We start from the raw sequence: 12,701 nt of genomic DNA on the forward strand, positions 1-12,701 counted from the left end.
TGGTTGATCTTGGAGAAAAGATGAAGAAAGGCAGCTCCTTCCTGTTAGTAAAGAGGAGAGGGATTATGGATGCAGAATGCTACATATGCTGGGAAGCAAAATGGAAGGTCATGATTGTGCTTAATTGGCTTTCTTTGTTACAAGGGAAACTGTGTATGGAAAAGGGTAACTGGTCGTGTCTGGAAAGGATGGATAAACAAAAGTCACCAATAAGTGTTTAATGAAGAAAATTAATGGAATTATTAATATACGTGAAACTACAAAAAGGAAAAGTGACAAATTAATCAAATCGCTCTAAAGCCCAGCTGTTTGCAGAGAAGGGGAAAGGGTGTTTGGATGTTGGTTGGATTTGACATCTAAATCCAAACAAAATATATCAAATTTTTTAAAACTCAGAAAAGTCAGTGCACCTACAGGTGCACATCTTGTATGTGTCAGGCTAAGTACTGATTAGAGGCTGCTGCTGCAGTCTTCTTTCTGCCTTCCCCTGGGGCCTGCCTTGGTGAGGTCTGGGTCTGAGGTCAGGGGGTCCTCACCTTGACATTGTGCATGCTCATGAGGTTCCCACAGTGGTCCAAGTAGTGCTTCAAGTCGCTGTCCTAGAACACAGCACCTGGCTTGCACCCACTCCACAACAGTCAGAAGGACCCTGGCACCCCAAGCTCCAGGGTGGCAGGCCTTAGCCAGGCAGAGCCTAGATGGGGAGGCGGCTGGGTCCTGGTCCTGCCTCATCTCCAACCCCATCTCCTCATTCTATAGTCGGGAGGATGTGAAACTCTGCAGAGCTAAAGATTAAAGGTTCTCCCAGCCCAAAGTCACCCAAGAGGAGAGAGGCAGGGTCAGGGGTCTATGAAGGGAGATAGTTTCTTCCTTCTTTTCGTCCTTCCTTACGTTCCTGCCTTCTTCCCTTTCTTCTCTCCTCCCTCCCTTCCTTTCTTTCTCCCTTTCTTCCTTCTTTCCTCCCTCCCACAAGACCCAGTTCTGTCTTACCAGGTACTCAAAGACAAGGGTGAGGGATCGTTCTGTGTGGATCAGGTCATGCAGGGTTACAATGTTGGCATGTTTCAGGTTTTTCAGCAGTGACACTGTAGGGAGATGAGCACATTTGGGTCCTCCAGGCCCCATGCCACCCTGCTCACTCTGGGATCTTCCCTGGGCTTGGATAATCCTTACTCTGTCTTAGTCAACCAACCCATCACTTCCACCTTTAGGGGGAATGATACAACTCTTACTCTCCCACTACCACAGATGTCCCTCCCATGTTACAAGGTGGCATAGCCTCATGTCCTGGGGGTGAGAGGTCTCAGGAGGGGCCCTGGTGATGAGGTGAGGCATCTAGCGCCAGATGCTTATACCCTCCCGGATGGCAGTGCAAGGAGCACCCTCCTCATGCTCCAGTCGGATTTCCTTCAGCGCCACCAGGTTCTCAGTGAGTTTGCTTCGCCCTTTGAAGACGGTGGCATAGGTGCCCTGGAAACAACCAAGGCACACTCAGATCCTCGCCCTTCCTTCCCAGAAGTCTGGAGTGTGACACTGGCTTAGAACCCCCTCTTTCTGTGCTTTACCTCAAGGACCATGGAAAACAAACCCATAGGATACAAGGGTTTGGGCGCCAGCTGGGCCACGGATACCAAGTCAGGCATTGTCAGAGAGGACGAGTTTTTTAAGTCAATATCTCTTTTCTAGACATATACCCCAAGGAGGGCAGAGACCAAAATAAATACCCTCTATATGCCAAAATATTTATAGTAGTACTTTTTATAATAGCAAAAAACTGGAATCATAGTAGATACCCAATAATTAGAGAAACAAATTACAGTATTAATTGTAGTACCAGGTGAAATATTATTGTTCTGTAAGAAATGACAAATATGGTGAAATTGAGAAGCATGGGAAAACATATATGAACTAATGCAGAATGAAGTAAGCAGACACAGGAAAATAGCACCCTTGGGATAGGGGATGGTTACCTGGGAGACGGATGGATATCAGGAGAGAAGGTAATACCAAAATGAAAAATGCTAATACAAATTTCAAAAAGAATCAAAAAATAAAAGTCTTAGGTCTGAACCTGGGAGGTGAACCCTTCAGATTCTGTCAGAGGCCTCGTCAGCTTTGTGAAGGCTCAGCCCTTAGTGAAGGATGCCCCTTCTAAGGGTCCTCCCAAACGTCCAAGCACCAGCTGGTTCATCTCAGTGCCTGCTTCAGTCACTTACCTCACCTAGCTTGTCCAGTTTCACATAAGTTTCCAGTTTCCCAAAGCCGATATCTGACTAGAGAGAGAGACAGAGAGAGAAGAAAGGAAAAAGAAGAGAAAGGAGGGAGAGAAAGAGAGAGAGAAAGGGAGATAAAGAGAGACATGTCATCCTGTAGGCATGCCCTACCCACCTGATATCATTGATTTTCTCCAGGGTGCCCCCACTGACATCTATACCCTCGTGTTCTGTCTTTAGCAGGAGAGGGAATGAGTCACCCTAGGTTGTATGGTGGGAAAGAGTCCTAGATTTGAAGTCAGAAAGATCTGCAAGTGACTTAATCTCTCTCAGCCCCAGTTTCCCCATTTGTAAAATGGGGATTGTAATAGCCCCTACTTCCCAGGGTTGTTATGAGGATACACAAAGAGCTTTGTAAACATTAAAGTGCTATACAAATGCTTCCTATTATGGTGGTCATTATAATTGTATGGTGAGAGCAAATGACACTAAGGAGGGATGGAAAGATTTCAACAGAGATTATAAATATCATCATCAAGATCCTCCTTCCACTCTGGCTTGGAATCAGAGAAGGGACCTTGCAGGACACCCAGCTTCCAAGTTAATATTCTATCAGCCAGTCTGTAATCCTCCCTCAAAACTCCCTGAGCTGCCCCATTTGCTCTGGAAGTAGAGTGGGAGAGGAATCCAAAGTCAAACTTCCCACATTCCCCCAGGGGAGTCTTTGTATAGTTAGGGCTTCTGAATGCCACCAGCAGCACCTGAGGGACTCTCTAATTCATCCCAGTCTTCCCATCCTGCTTCTCTCCCCCCAAGCTGAGCTGTTCAATGGACTCAGGGGCTGAATGGAGCTCAATGTTAGAGAAAGCTATGTGGTTTCTTGTCCCTGATCAATTATTAACTAGATGTGTGATCTTGGTCAAGTCACTTAAAGTCCCTAGGCCTCAGTTTTCTTCTCTGAGAAGTGAGAAGGTTGGGCTCATTCAGCTGGAGTCAGTTGGAACTGGCTAGAGCTGATTATTAAACTTTTAGTGTGAGCATTTAGACCTCAGAAATTGGCAAATTCCTTAATGGTTTTATTGATTTTTTGAAAGTGATGAAGAAAATGTTAATAATGCATTCTCCCTGCCCCCCTCTCAAAGAGTCTGCTGTTAAATATTTGCCAGCACAAGCTGAGACTCAGTGATCTTTAAAAAGCCTTTCCGAAGCTAAGAGGATGTGTCTGTGTCCTGCCTGTGTCCTGCTTTGACCGGCAGGTGGAGCCAGAGGCCAGAGTTCGCCTGAAAGGGAATTTGCTATCAAGCTAGAAAGCGGGGGCTGAGCGAGAGGTCCCTGCCTTTTCCCACAGGGACAAAAGCAGGCTGAAAGCTAGGCCTCCTCTGGGGTCTTCTGCCCATCCTCACCCTCTGTGGAGGGACTCACTAGGGATGCCCGGCGGGACATTCTGCTGAGGGGTTTGGGCAGCTCCAGGCTCTCCAGCTGAAGCTTCTGCAAGAATTCGGGGGGCAGGCGGATGTCCATGGGCAGGGAGAGGCGTTTGCTGACGTCCTGGAGGGGAACAAAAGGAGGGTTATCAAACGAGACTCAAGGAACGGGAAACCATGGGAGACTGCGGGCCCAGCTCTCCCCTTCCAGGCAGGTTTCCCACACTGGTCACACACCGACATCCTTAGAGCCATAACATACTGGGGGAAGCAAACCCTGGACTCAGGCATCATAGGACCCAAGTTCCACCCCTGTCTCTGAACATTTATTAGCTGTATGACCTTGAGGAAATATCACTTAACCCTTCTGAGCCTATCCCCATACTTTCTGTGACCCTATCTGGGGTTTTCTTAGCAAAGATATTGGAGTGGTTTGCTATTTGCTTCTCCAGCCCATTTTATAGCTGAGGAAACTGAGGCAAACAGGATGAAGTGACTTGTCAAGAATCACACAGCTAGTAAATGTTTGAGGCCAGATTTGAACTCAGGTCTTCCCTGGGGCTGATTAAGGTGGCACAGTGGATAGAGCACCAGGCCTGGAGTCAGGAGCACCTGAGTTCAAATCTGTCCTCAAACACTTAACGGCTTTGAGATGCTGGGCAAATTACTTAATATTTTGCAACCTCAGTTTCCTCATCTGTAAAATGGGGATTCTAACACAGTACCTATCTCCCAGGTTGGTAGTGAGACTCACTTGAGACCACATGTGCCAAGTGCTTTGCAAAGTTGAAAGTGTTCAATGAATGGTGGCTATGACTGTGATTATTATTGTGAGAGTCTACAAAGGCCCATTCTGTGATCCTTCAGAGCCCACAGCCCACCTTGCATGGGTGTCTAATCAGGCAGGGAGTTTATCTCTTACCTCCATGGAGAAGCGTCGCTGGTTGCGTTTTCGGTATCGTATCCCTGGCGAGGACTGGCTGGGCCCATCCCCATCTTCCTCTGTGGGGGAGATGGCACTAGGATCTGGTTGGAAGTCTCCTCCTACTAAAGGACCAAGCTGTAGGTGCCCTTGAGCCAGATCTGAGAGGGGAAAATTAGCAACTCCCTAATTCATCCCCAGAAGGGGAAAAAGAGAAGGCTAGTTTGTCCCAGGCCTCCTCCTCCTCCCTCTTTGAGCAGCTATTCACCTTTACCAGGGCCAGGATGGGAGAGAGACCCCCAGGATTTGGGACTAGAGGCTACATGAATGAATTGGGATTGAAGTAGCCTGGGCATGCTAGAAAGGCATCAGGTTGACTTGAGTTCAAATCCTGCCAAAAATACTTACTAACTGCAGTACCCTGGGCAAATCATTGAACCTTTCTGTCCCTCAGTTTCCTCACCTGTAAAGTGAGAAGGCTGGACTTGTTAGCTTCTAACATCCCTTCTAACTCTAGATCTATGAGTCCATGACCTCTAGACATGTTTATGGTTAGGACACTCTGGGGTAACGTGTTCAGCACCAGAACCCAGGAGTACTGAACCCCACCCAGCACCCTCACCTTCATTTCGTCGACTGTTGAGTTGGTTGAACTGCTCAGTGAATTCAGCCAGAGATTCTTCAATGGTCTCTGTTCGGGGCACAGAGAGGGAGAAGCGGCGTTTGAAATTCTTCATCTTGTTCATGATCAACTGGAGCCCTGGTAATTGGATCCTGAATGGGGAGAGGAACTCTATGAGCCAGATAGGAGTGAAGAAACCGGGTCAGCTGGGGGCAAGGTTGAACCCAAAATCTTCCCTACCTCATCTTCCTGCCCTTACTGTGCTCTATATGAGAGAGGCACGATGTGCTCCTCTGCTCTGAGGTCTGACCTAAGTGTACAAATCCAGGGGAAAGAGTACAGGACTTGGAGGCCCTAGCAGCTGAAAAACAGGAAAATCTGAGTTCTAATCCCACCTCCAACACTACGGTGTGACCTTGGGGCACACCCTTAGAACATCTACTTTGGAGTTGTTAGAAGGATCATAAGAGAGTGTGTGCAAAGTTCTTTGCAAATCTTAACATGTGTGTTTCTATTTTATACATATATGTACATATCTATGTACATGTGCTATATATACCTATACACAAAGCTATGCATACACAGTATAATAGTATACATACACACAAATACATATCTGCGTGCGTGTGTGTGTGTGTGTATGTGTGTATATGTTTTTAAGTTGTTTCAGATGTATCTGAGTTTTTGTGACCCCATTTGGGGTTTTCTTGGCAAAAAAACTAGAGTGGTTTGCCATTTCCTTCTTCAGTTCATTTTACAGATGAGGAAACTGAGGCAAACAAGGTTAAATGACTTGCATAGGATCACACGGCTAGTAAATGTCTAAAGCCAGATATGAACTTGGGTTTTCCTGACTTCAGATCCAGTGCTCTATCCATTGTTCCACATAGCTGCCTCAGATATTATATACATATATACACAAATCTATGTGTATATATATATGTGTGTGTGTATACATGCATACACAAAAACACACATTATATGTATTTAGTTTAAAAAAACAGTATACACACACACACACACACACACACACACACACACACACACACACACACACTTGTTTTTTTGGCCCAGACCCCTGTGATTTCTTTCAATTCAAATCAAAAGCTTCTCTGCAGCTTATAACATTGAGACACTTTGAGCACAGGAAGGTCACATGATATCTTGCTAGTAACAAAGCCCGTGTGTATCAGAGAAAAGGCTTGACCCTGGGTGTTACTCCAGGTGTCAAATTCACTGCGAAATAGGCTTAAGAATGTAACTGGGAAATGTTTAGCATAATAAATAAAATACAGTACAGCATAAGTAATGCTAATTTGTGGTTTTCTAAGTCAACGTACAAGGATCAGTTTCTATTTGACTTTGATATCACTGATCTATACCACATTGTATCTCCTAGGATGGCCTAATTAATGGACCCTTGTTTCTCTGCTCTTGTCCTCTGTGTGCATGTGCTGTCTCTCCCATCAGACTGGCATCTCTCTGAGGACCCAGATCCTGTCTCCTGCTCCCCTTGAATTCAATAATATCTTCCCTAGTCTGGGGCTCTCTACATTTAAGGGACCCATATTAACACACGATGTAGGGCCAGCCTTCTGATCTGTCTTAATTGATGCAGCTTTGTTTCTCTATACCCTCATCTCACTCTCCAGTGTTTCTTGGGCCCCCAGGGAGCAGAAGCTAAGAGATAGATGGGATGGGAGAACATGTACCAGAACTGGCAGGTTCTCGCCTCCATCTCTGCTACAGCTACAGGTAACGAAAATAAACATTAAGAAAGAGTAATGGTTCAAGGGCAATGAAGAACTCAGAGAGGTGGTATAGGGAGAAAGGAGACAAGATAATAGGTGTCATTCCTAGCTGAAGACTTCCAAGCTAAATTAGGAATCCTCAGTGGGAGAGAGCACAGCTCAGGAGAACCGACCCAGCGGTACCATCAACCGGCTGTGTGACCTTGGACAAATCACTCAATTTATTTGGCTTTAAATTTCCTTGTCTCTAAAATGAGGAGCTTGGATAAGACAATCTCTAAGGTCCCTTCTAGATCTTAAAAATCTATGAATCTAATAAACCCTTTTAGAGAAGGAGGTTCAGGCAAGCTCCTGTGGATGCTGCCCTCACTCCTTGGGGACATGGATTCCTGTCCCTGTCCAAGGTTCTTCCTTCTCCCCCTCCCTCTCCTCTCATTCTCACTACAGTCTTCACCCCAGACTCTTTCCTTCTCTCCTCCAGTCTTGGAAAACTGTCCTGTAGCCTGCTTATAACCATGGCTCAGATAGGGGCTGGGGAAGAAAGTATGCTTTCAACATCGACCTCCTTGATCTCTCCAGAGCCCTCCCCTAAACTGAGATGGGGCCTCTAATGGGAGATGCTCAACCTCACATTGCCTCTAGGTTTTTATCTACATGGCAGTCAGGGCCAGTTTCAGACTGGATGCTCTCATCCCTACCACTGGCCAATATATCGTTGCTATGGCAACCAGGCCCCTCTTGGATCTTCTTGGCTTAAGGGATTATGGGTCAATACCATGTTTGCTTTGCTCAATGATTACATCCCTCTGTCCTCAGCCAACCTGGGGAAGCTCCATTCCCCTGGCCTACAGCAGTTGTTGCCTGCCAATCACTGAGAAAAGACCTCAAACCCATCCAGGACTGCTGAAGCCCTGCAACAAAGGATGAATCTTCATCTTCTCAGAGCCTTGCTCCAAATTATGAGGTAGGATCCCCTAATAGGAAGTGATCACCTGACATCCTCTTCTGGATGTTGTCCTATACTATATACAAGGGAGGGTAGGTAGATGGCACAGTGGATAGAATACCTAACCTGGAGTCAGAAAGACTCATATTCCTGAGTTCAAATCCAGTCTCAGACACTTACTAGCTGTGTGACCCTGGGCAAGTCACTTAACCCTGTTTACCTCAGTTTCCTCACCTATAAAATGAGCTGGAGAAGGAAATGGCAAATCACTCTAGTATCTTTGCCATGAAAATCCCAAATAAGGTCAAGAAGAGTCAGACACAATTGAAAACCACACAATTATGCAAGGGGAGGAAGAGCCAGCTTGGTTTGGGGTCTTCGAAAACAAACACCTAGGAGACTCTCAAAGGCTGAGGAAAGAAAAGTGAGAAGGGACTCCTGGGTACGCTCAGACTGGTCACTGTTAGATTAAATTAATCAGAGTTTGGAAGGACATTAAGAAATCACCTAAATACATCTTCCTCATTTTGCAAAAGGGGAAACTGGAAATCCCAGAGAAGAGGACTGACTTGGCCAAGGGCATGCAAATGGCAGAGCTGGGTCCTTGGACCCAAAATCTGACATTATGTTCATTGTCCTTTTGCCTCAGTGTCTTTCTGCAAAACTCCCCTTCGGAGGGTGATAATTTGCCACCACTGAGCGAACTACAAAGCTATGAAAGCATTCCCAGAGCGAGTGCTGGATTCCTGGAAGGGCATGCCACTCATTTCAGTGACAGGAATTGAGAGATGAAAGGAGGCACTCTGTAATCTAGCTCCCAGTTACTTTTCCAGCCTTTCTGCATATGCTCATTTTGTCACCATGAATTTTATTTCAGGTATTTTCTGTTTCAAATGTTCTATCCGTGACATTTCATCTCCAAAAGCCTCGGGGCACTACGGGGTCTGAAATGCAGCCTGCCTTCCCAGCAGGCCCCAAGCTGCCCATCCTGCACAGGACCTGATTCCTCTCTCTCCCCCATCCCATCGCTACTCACAAGTACCCAGCCACTGTGCTATCTCCCTCTTAGAATCACTCTGCAAAAGGGTCACTAGGTGGCGCCATCGTGCACAGAGTCAGGAGGACCTGCGTTCATATTCTACTTCAGCCACAAGCTGTGTGACCCTGGCTGAGTCATTTAACCTCAATTACCTCCAAAAAGGAAAAGAATTACTTTGTATATCACATACTTTATATTTACTTCTCTGTATACCAGCTGCACTCCCCCTACTAGGAGGTCAGCTCCTTGAGGTCAGGGAATGTTCCATTGTTGCCTTTGGATCATCTACATCTAGGACAGTTTCTAGCGCATAGTAGGAGTTTAATAAATACTGGTTAAATTGAATTGGCTTTCAGGAATGTGCTGAAACCAGCTCATTGTGGCTCCCCCAACCCAACTGTTAAATTGGTTAATACCTTAGAAATTGGCAAACATTACAAATCAGGGCTTGATTTACTCTTTCGTTGATGAATATTAACTTTAAATTGATAAAGGCTAAACTTAAAAGTATGAAATACATGTCTTTTGTTTTTTTCTCAGGGGAGAGCCAGTTGTAAAAATTTTACAGACGTACCTTTGCCTTAGTGACTGAAGTTGTCATGTTTAAAAAAAAAAAATTCACCTTGTTACTTTATGATCATTTCACAGAGTAAAATAAAAACATTATGCTAATTGATATAAGCAAATGGGCTGTGAATTATGAACACCATATACAAGTCAAAGATTAGGGCTTTTGAGGGTATGGGGTAAAGAGCTAATGAGTAGGAGACTGGGGAGAGGAGACTGGCCAAGGGAGTTGCTATGAGTCTAAGGGGAAGGCATAGCTGAGTTTCCTTTCTGATCCACTTAAAAATGCTTATAAAAGAGCCTAACTACCTTTTAAAGGCATTGTTCCTCTTAGAACAGCCAAAGCATTTTGGTAGCTGCTGGCCTAGTTAATCACACACATGTGTGATCAAAACATGTCATGCTTTTTAAAAGCCTATGGTAAATTAGAGGGGGATTAGGAAACTGAGGGAACCATCTTGTCTGAGGAAGGAACTTGGGGATGTTTGCTCTCTGAAAGAGCATGGATGAGAAGTTCCTTCTAGCATGTGCTAGTAGGGTAGTAGGGTAGCAGAGGAAATTGGTAAAATTCTTTGCGTCCCACCACCAGAGATCAGAGCTAGGAGCAGTGTGTAGAAGTGCTAGGGAGACAGATCTTGGTTCAAGACCAGAAAGTTAATGATCAGAACTTTGTAACGATAGAATGAGTTCCTCAAGAAGGAGAGTATTCAAGCAGATCCTAAATAACAACGGACGTTTCTACAGAGAGCCTTAAACTCTGGAAAGCACTTACCATCCATTGTCATTAGTGACTGACCACCTGGCAGAGATGCTTTTGAGGTCATTCCTGTATTTGGCAAGAAGTTGGTCTAAATGATTTCCTACAGTCCTTTCCACACTAAGACTCCGCCTCGACAGCCCTTTCCTGCCAAGGGATCGCTCTCTCATCATTTCAATGGGTCCTAAAATCCCAGTTCCTAAAATGTCAGAGCTGGAAAGAACTTGAAAAATTGCTTATTCCAGTTCTATTATGTTAGAGAAAACTAATCCCAGGAAGACTCCCAGAATATTAAACAGAAAGAGAAAGCAAAGTCAAATCTTGCATAATTACAATGACCAACCCTGACCCCAGAGAAGAGCAGAGAAAAAAAATTACCTTACTTCCTTCAGTGCAGAGTTGGGAGGATCTATGGGTATAGAACAGGGCATACCATATCAGATCTGGTCAACTGTTGATTAGGTTTGCGAATTACCTTATCTTATCTTTTTTGAAATTTAAAAAAGGATGGCTTGATTGGGGTTGCGATGGGGTTAGGGTGAGAAGACATTTGGAAATGGATAAAACGTAAAAACAAAAGGTATCGATAAAAATCAGATTGATTTTTTTTAAAAAAATCACAAGATGCTAAAGTTGTACATGATAATAAGGGTCCAACTTCCCACACAATGCAGCAATCCCTTCCCCAGCATACGTGACAGGTAGATGACAGGCTTTGTTTGATAAAACGTACCTCATCCCTAACTGTACCCATCAGACTGGGAGGGAAGTACGTGAAATGCATTCACTCTTTTCATTAGTGCTTCTTATCCTGCATTTCATCGGTGTTACCTATAAATTCTAATGTGTATTCGGTATTCTAATCTAAACACTTTTAGACTAGAACTGGGGTGGGGAACCTGCAGCCTTGAGACCACATGTGACCTTCTAGGTCCTTGAGTTGCTGAGTCCAAGTTTTACAGAACGAATTCTTTTATTAAAGGGATTTGCTCTGTGAGGTTTTGATTTGGTCAAAGGGTCACACTTGAGGACCTAGAAGGCCACATGTAGCCTACTCCTGGACTAGAAGTTTCTAGAGAGCAGAAACTATATCTAAACTATTCCTATAAAGTGGCCAGAATAGAGCTTCAGATATTAAACACTTAAAAAAAATGATAATGAACATTGGGGCAAATGGTCATAAGATGACTGGCGACAACTTCTCCCCATGTGTACACATAACTCCTACCACCATGTTGAGATAGCCTTGTGGCAAAATATCTAGATGGTAAAATTAGAGTCAGAAAAGATATGGGAAATGGTTCAGGTATAATCAGCACAGGGGTGGAGTCACAGGTATCACCCCAGTACTCAGAGGTGCTTCCTTTTTTTCTACCAGTAAAGTGTTAGGACTTGGCTTCGGAGTGCCTCCCACTGATTTCTTATTGTCAGCACCTCTGTAGCAGTCCTGGATCCTTCACCATTCAGCTGGGACCTCCAGAGAGGAAAATGCATGTTTTGTTTTTTTCTTGTCTTCAGATCCTAAGCTTTCAGACTGATGAGTCATCCTCAGGTTCCCTCCCCCCACTCATCTCTAGACCTCTGGCTTCCTACAACACCCCTTCCTTACAGCTGGACAATAGAAAGAATGCCTTACGTGTGTATTATGGGAACAGTGGGGTCTTCCTCCAAGCCAAGGAGGGAAGGGCCAGGGCTCCACATCAGGGCTGACCAAGAACAGGACCCAGCTGTCCTGAGTCACAAATCAGTTGTTTGTGTACTAGAATGAAGGGGGAGGTGTCTGGGATGGAGACCACCAGAGGTGGAGGGAGCCTGAGGGAGATGAGAGGAAAGGGGAGACTCCTCATATAGTAATAGGAAATATCTTTGCCCCAGAACATTAAGGATAATAATAAATCTCTGTCAAGCGCTTTTAAAATTATAACGCACTTTCCTTATGACAGTGTGGTGAGGTGGGTAATCAATCTGTCTATCAAGCAAGCATTAACTAAGCACCTTAGCACTCGGTTACAGATGATGCAACCTGAAAAGTCTCTGCTCTCAAGGGGTTCACGGTCCAACAAGGAAACCAAGATACACAGAGAGAAGTCTACACAGAATATAGGAAGGGAAGATTTGACTGGTGTCTAATTAGCAGAGGGCACTCCCAAGCTAGGAAATTGCTTCTACTAACACTAATCACATCTTCTTTACTACTTAAGTAATCTTAGCTACCTAGGGCATGGGGAAATCTAGTGACTTGCCCACAGTCAAACACAAAATTTGTGTTAGGGATAGGACTTGAATCCAGACAGGTCTTCCTAGTTTCAAGGCCAGGTCTCTATGCAATATGCCATGCTGACTCTCTACACAAAGTGAATAATACAAGGCAACTGTGGGGAAAAAGGTACTAACAACTGGGGGATCAGGAAAGGCTTCATTTAGCTATTTTTTTTTTGAGAAAACAGGGGTTAAGTGATT

The 12,701-nt window shown here is 44.8% G+C and overlaps 1 protein-coding gene and 1 long non-coding RNA gene across 4 annotated transcripts in view; one reads left to right on the forward strand and one right to left on the reverse strand.

Moving 5' to 3' along the window:
• The window catches only part of LOC140529414 (uncharacterized), a 52,949-nt gene extending 43,382 nt beyond the window's left edge, over window positions 1-9,567 (forward strand). Inside the window, exons 2-3 of the long non-coding RNA XR_011975543.1 lie at window positions 7,749-7,896; window positions 8,756-9,567. This is a non-coding gene — a long non-coding RNA (uncharacterized lncRNA). The remainder of the gene's footprint in view (window positions 1-7,748; window positions 7,897-8,755) is intronic.
• Window positions 1-12,701, reverse strand: part of CDK18 (cyclin dependent kinase 18) — a 48,712-nt gene that overhangs the window by 15,004 nt on the left and 21,007 nt on the right. For 2 of the 3 annotated variants that reach the window (XM_072648050.1, XM_072648049.1), the window contains exons 2-8: window positions 5,182-5,333; window positions 4,560-4,720; window positions 3,636-3,761; window positions 2,217-2,273; window positions 1,356-1,470; window positions 991-1,085; window positions 537-599 (exon numbers count right to left, since the gene is read on the reverse strand). In XM_072648050.1, coding sequence (XP_072504151.1) covers window positions 537-599; window positions 991-1,085; window positions 1,356-1,470; window positions 2,217-2,273; window positions 3,636-3,761; window positions 4,560-4,720; window positions 5,182-5,305 — 741 coding nt within the window. In that variant the 5' untranslated portion in view covers window positions 5,306-5,333. The remainder of the gene's footprint in view (window positions 1-536; window positions 600-990; window positions 1,086-1,355; window positions 1,471-2,216; window positions 2,274-3,635; window positions 3,762-4,559; window positions 4,721-5,181; window positions 5,334-12,701) is intronic. The other variant, XM_072648051.1, reaches the window with a different exon arrangement.

This window comes from Notamacropus eugenii, chromosome 2 (genome assembly GCF_028372415.1).
Source record: "Notamacropus eugenii isolate mMacEug1 chromosome 2, mMacEug1.pri_v2, whole genome shotgun sequence".
NCBI lineage: Eukaryota > Metazoa > Chordata > Mammalia > Diprotodontia > Macropodidae > Notamacropus > Notamacropus eugenii.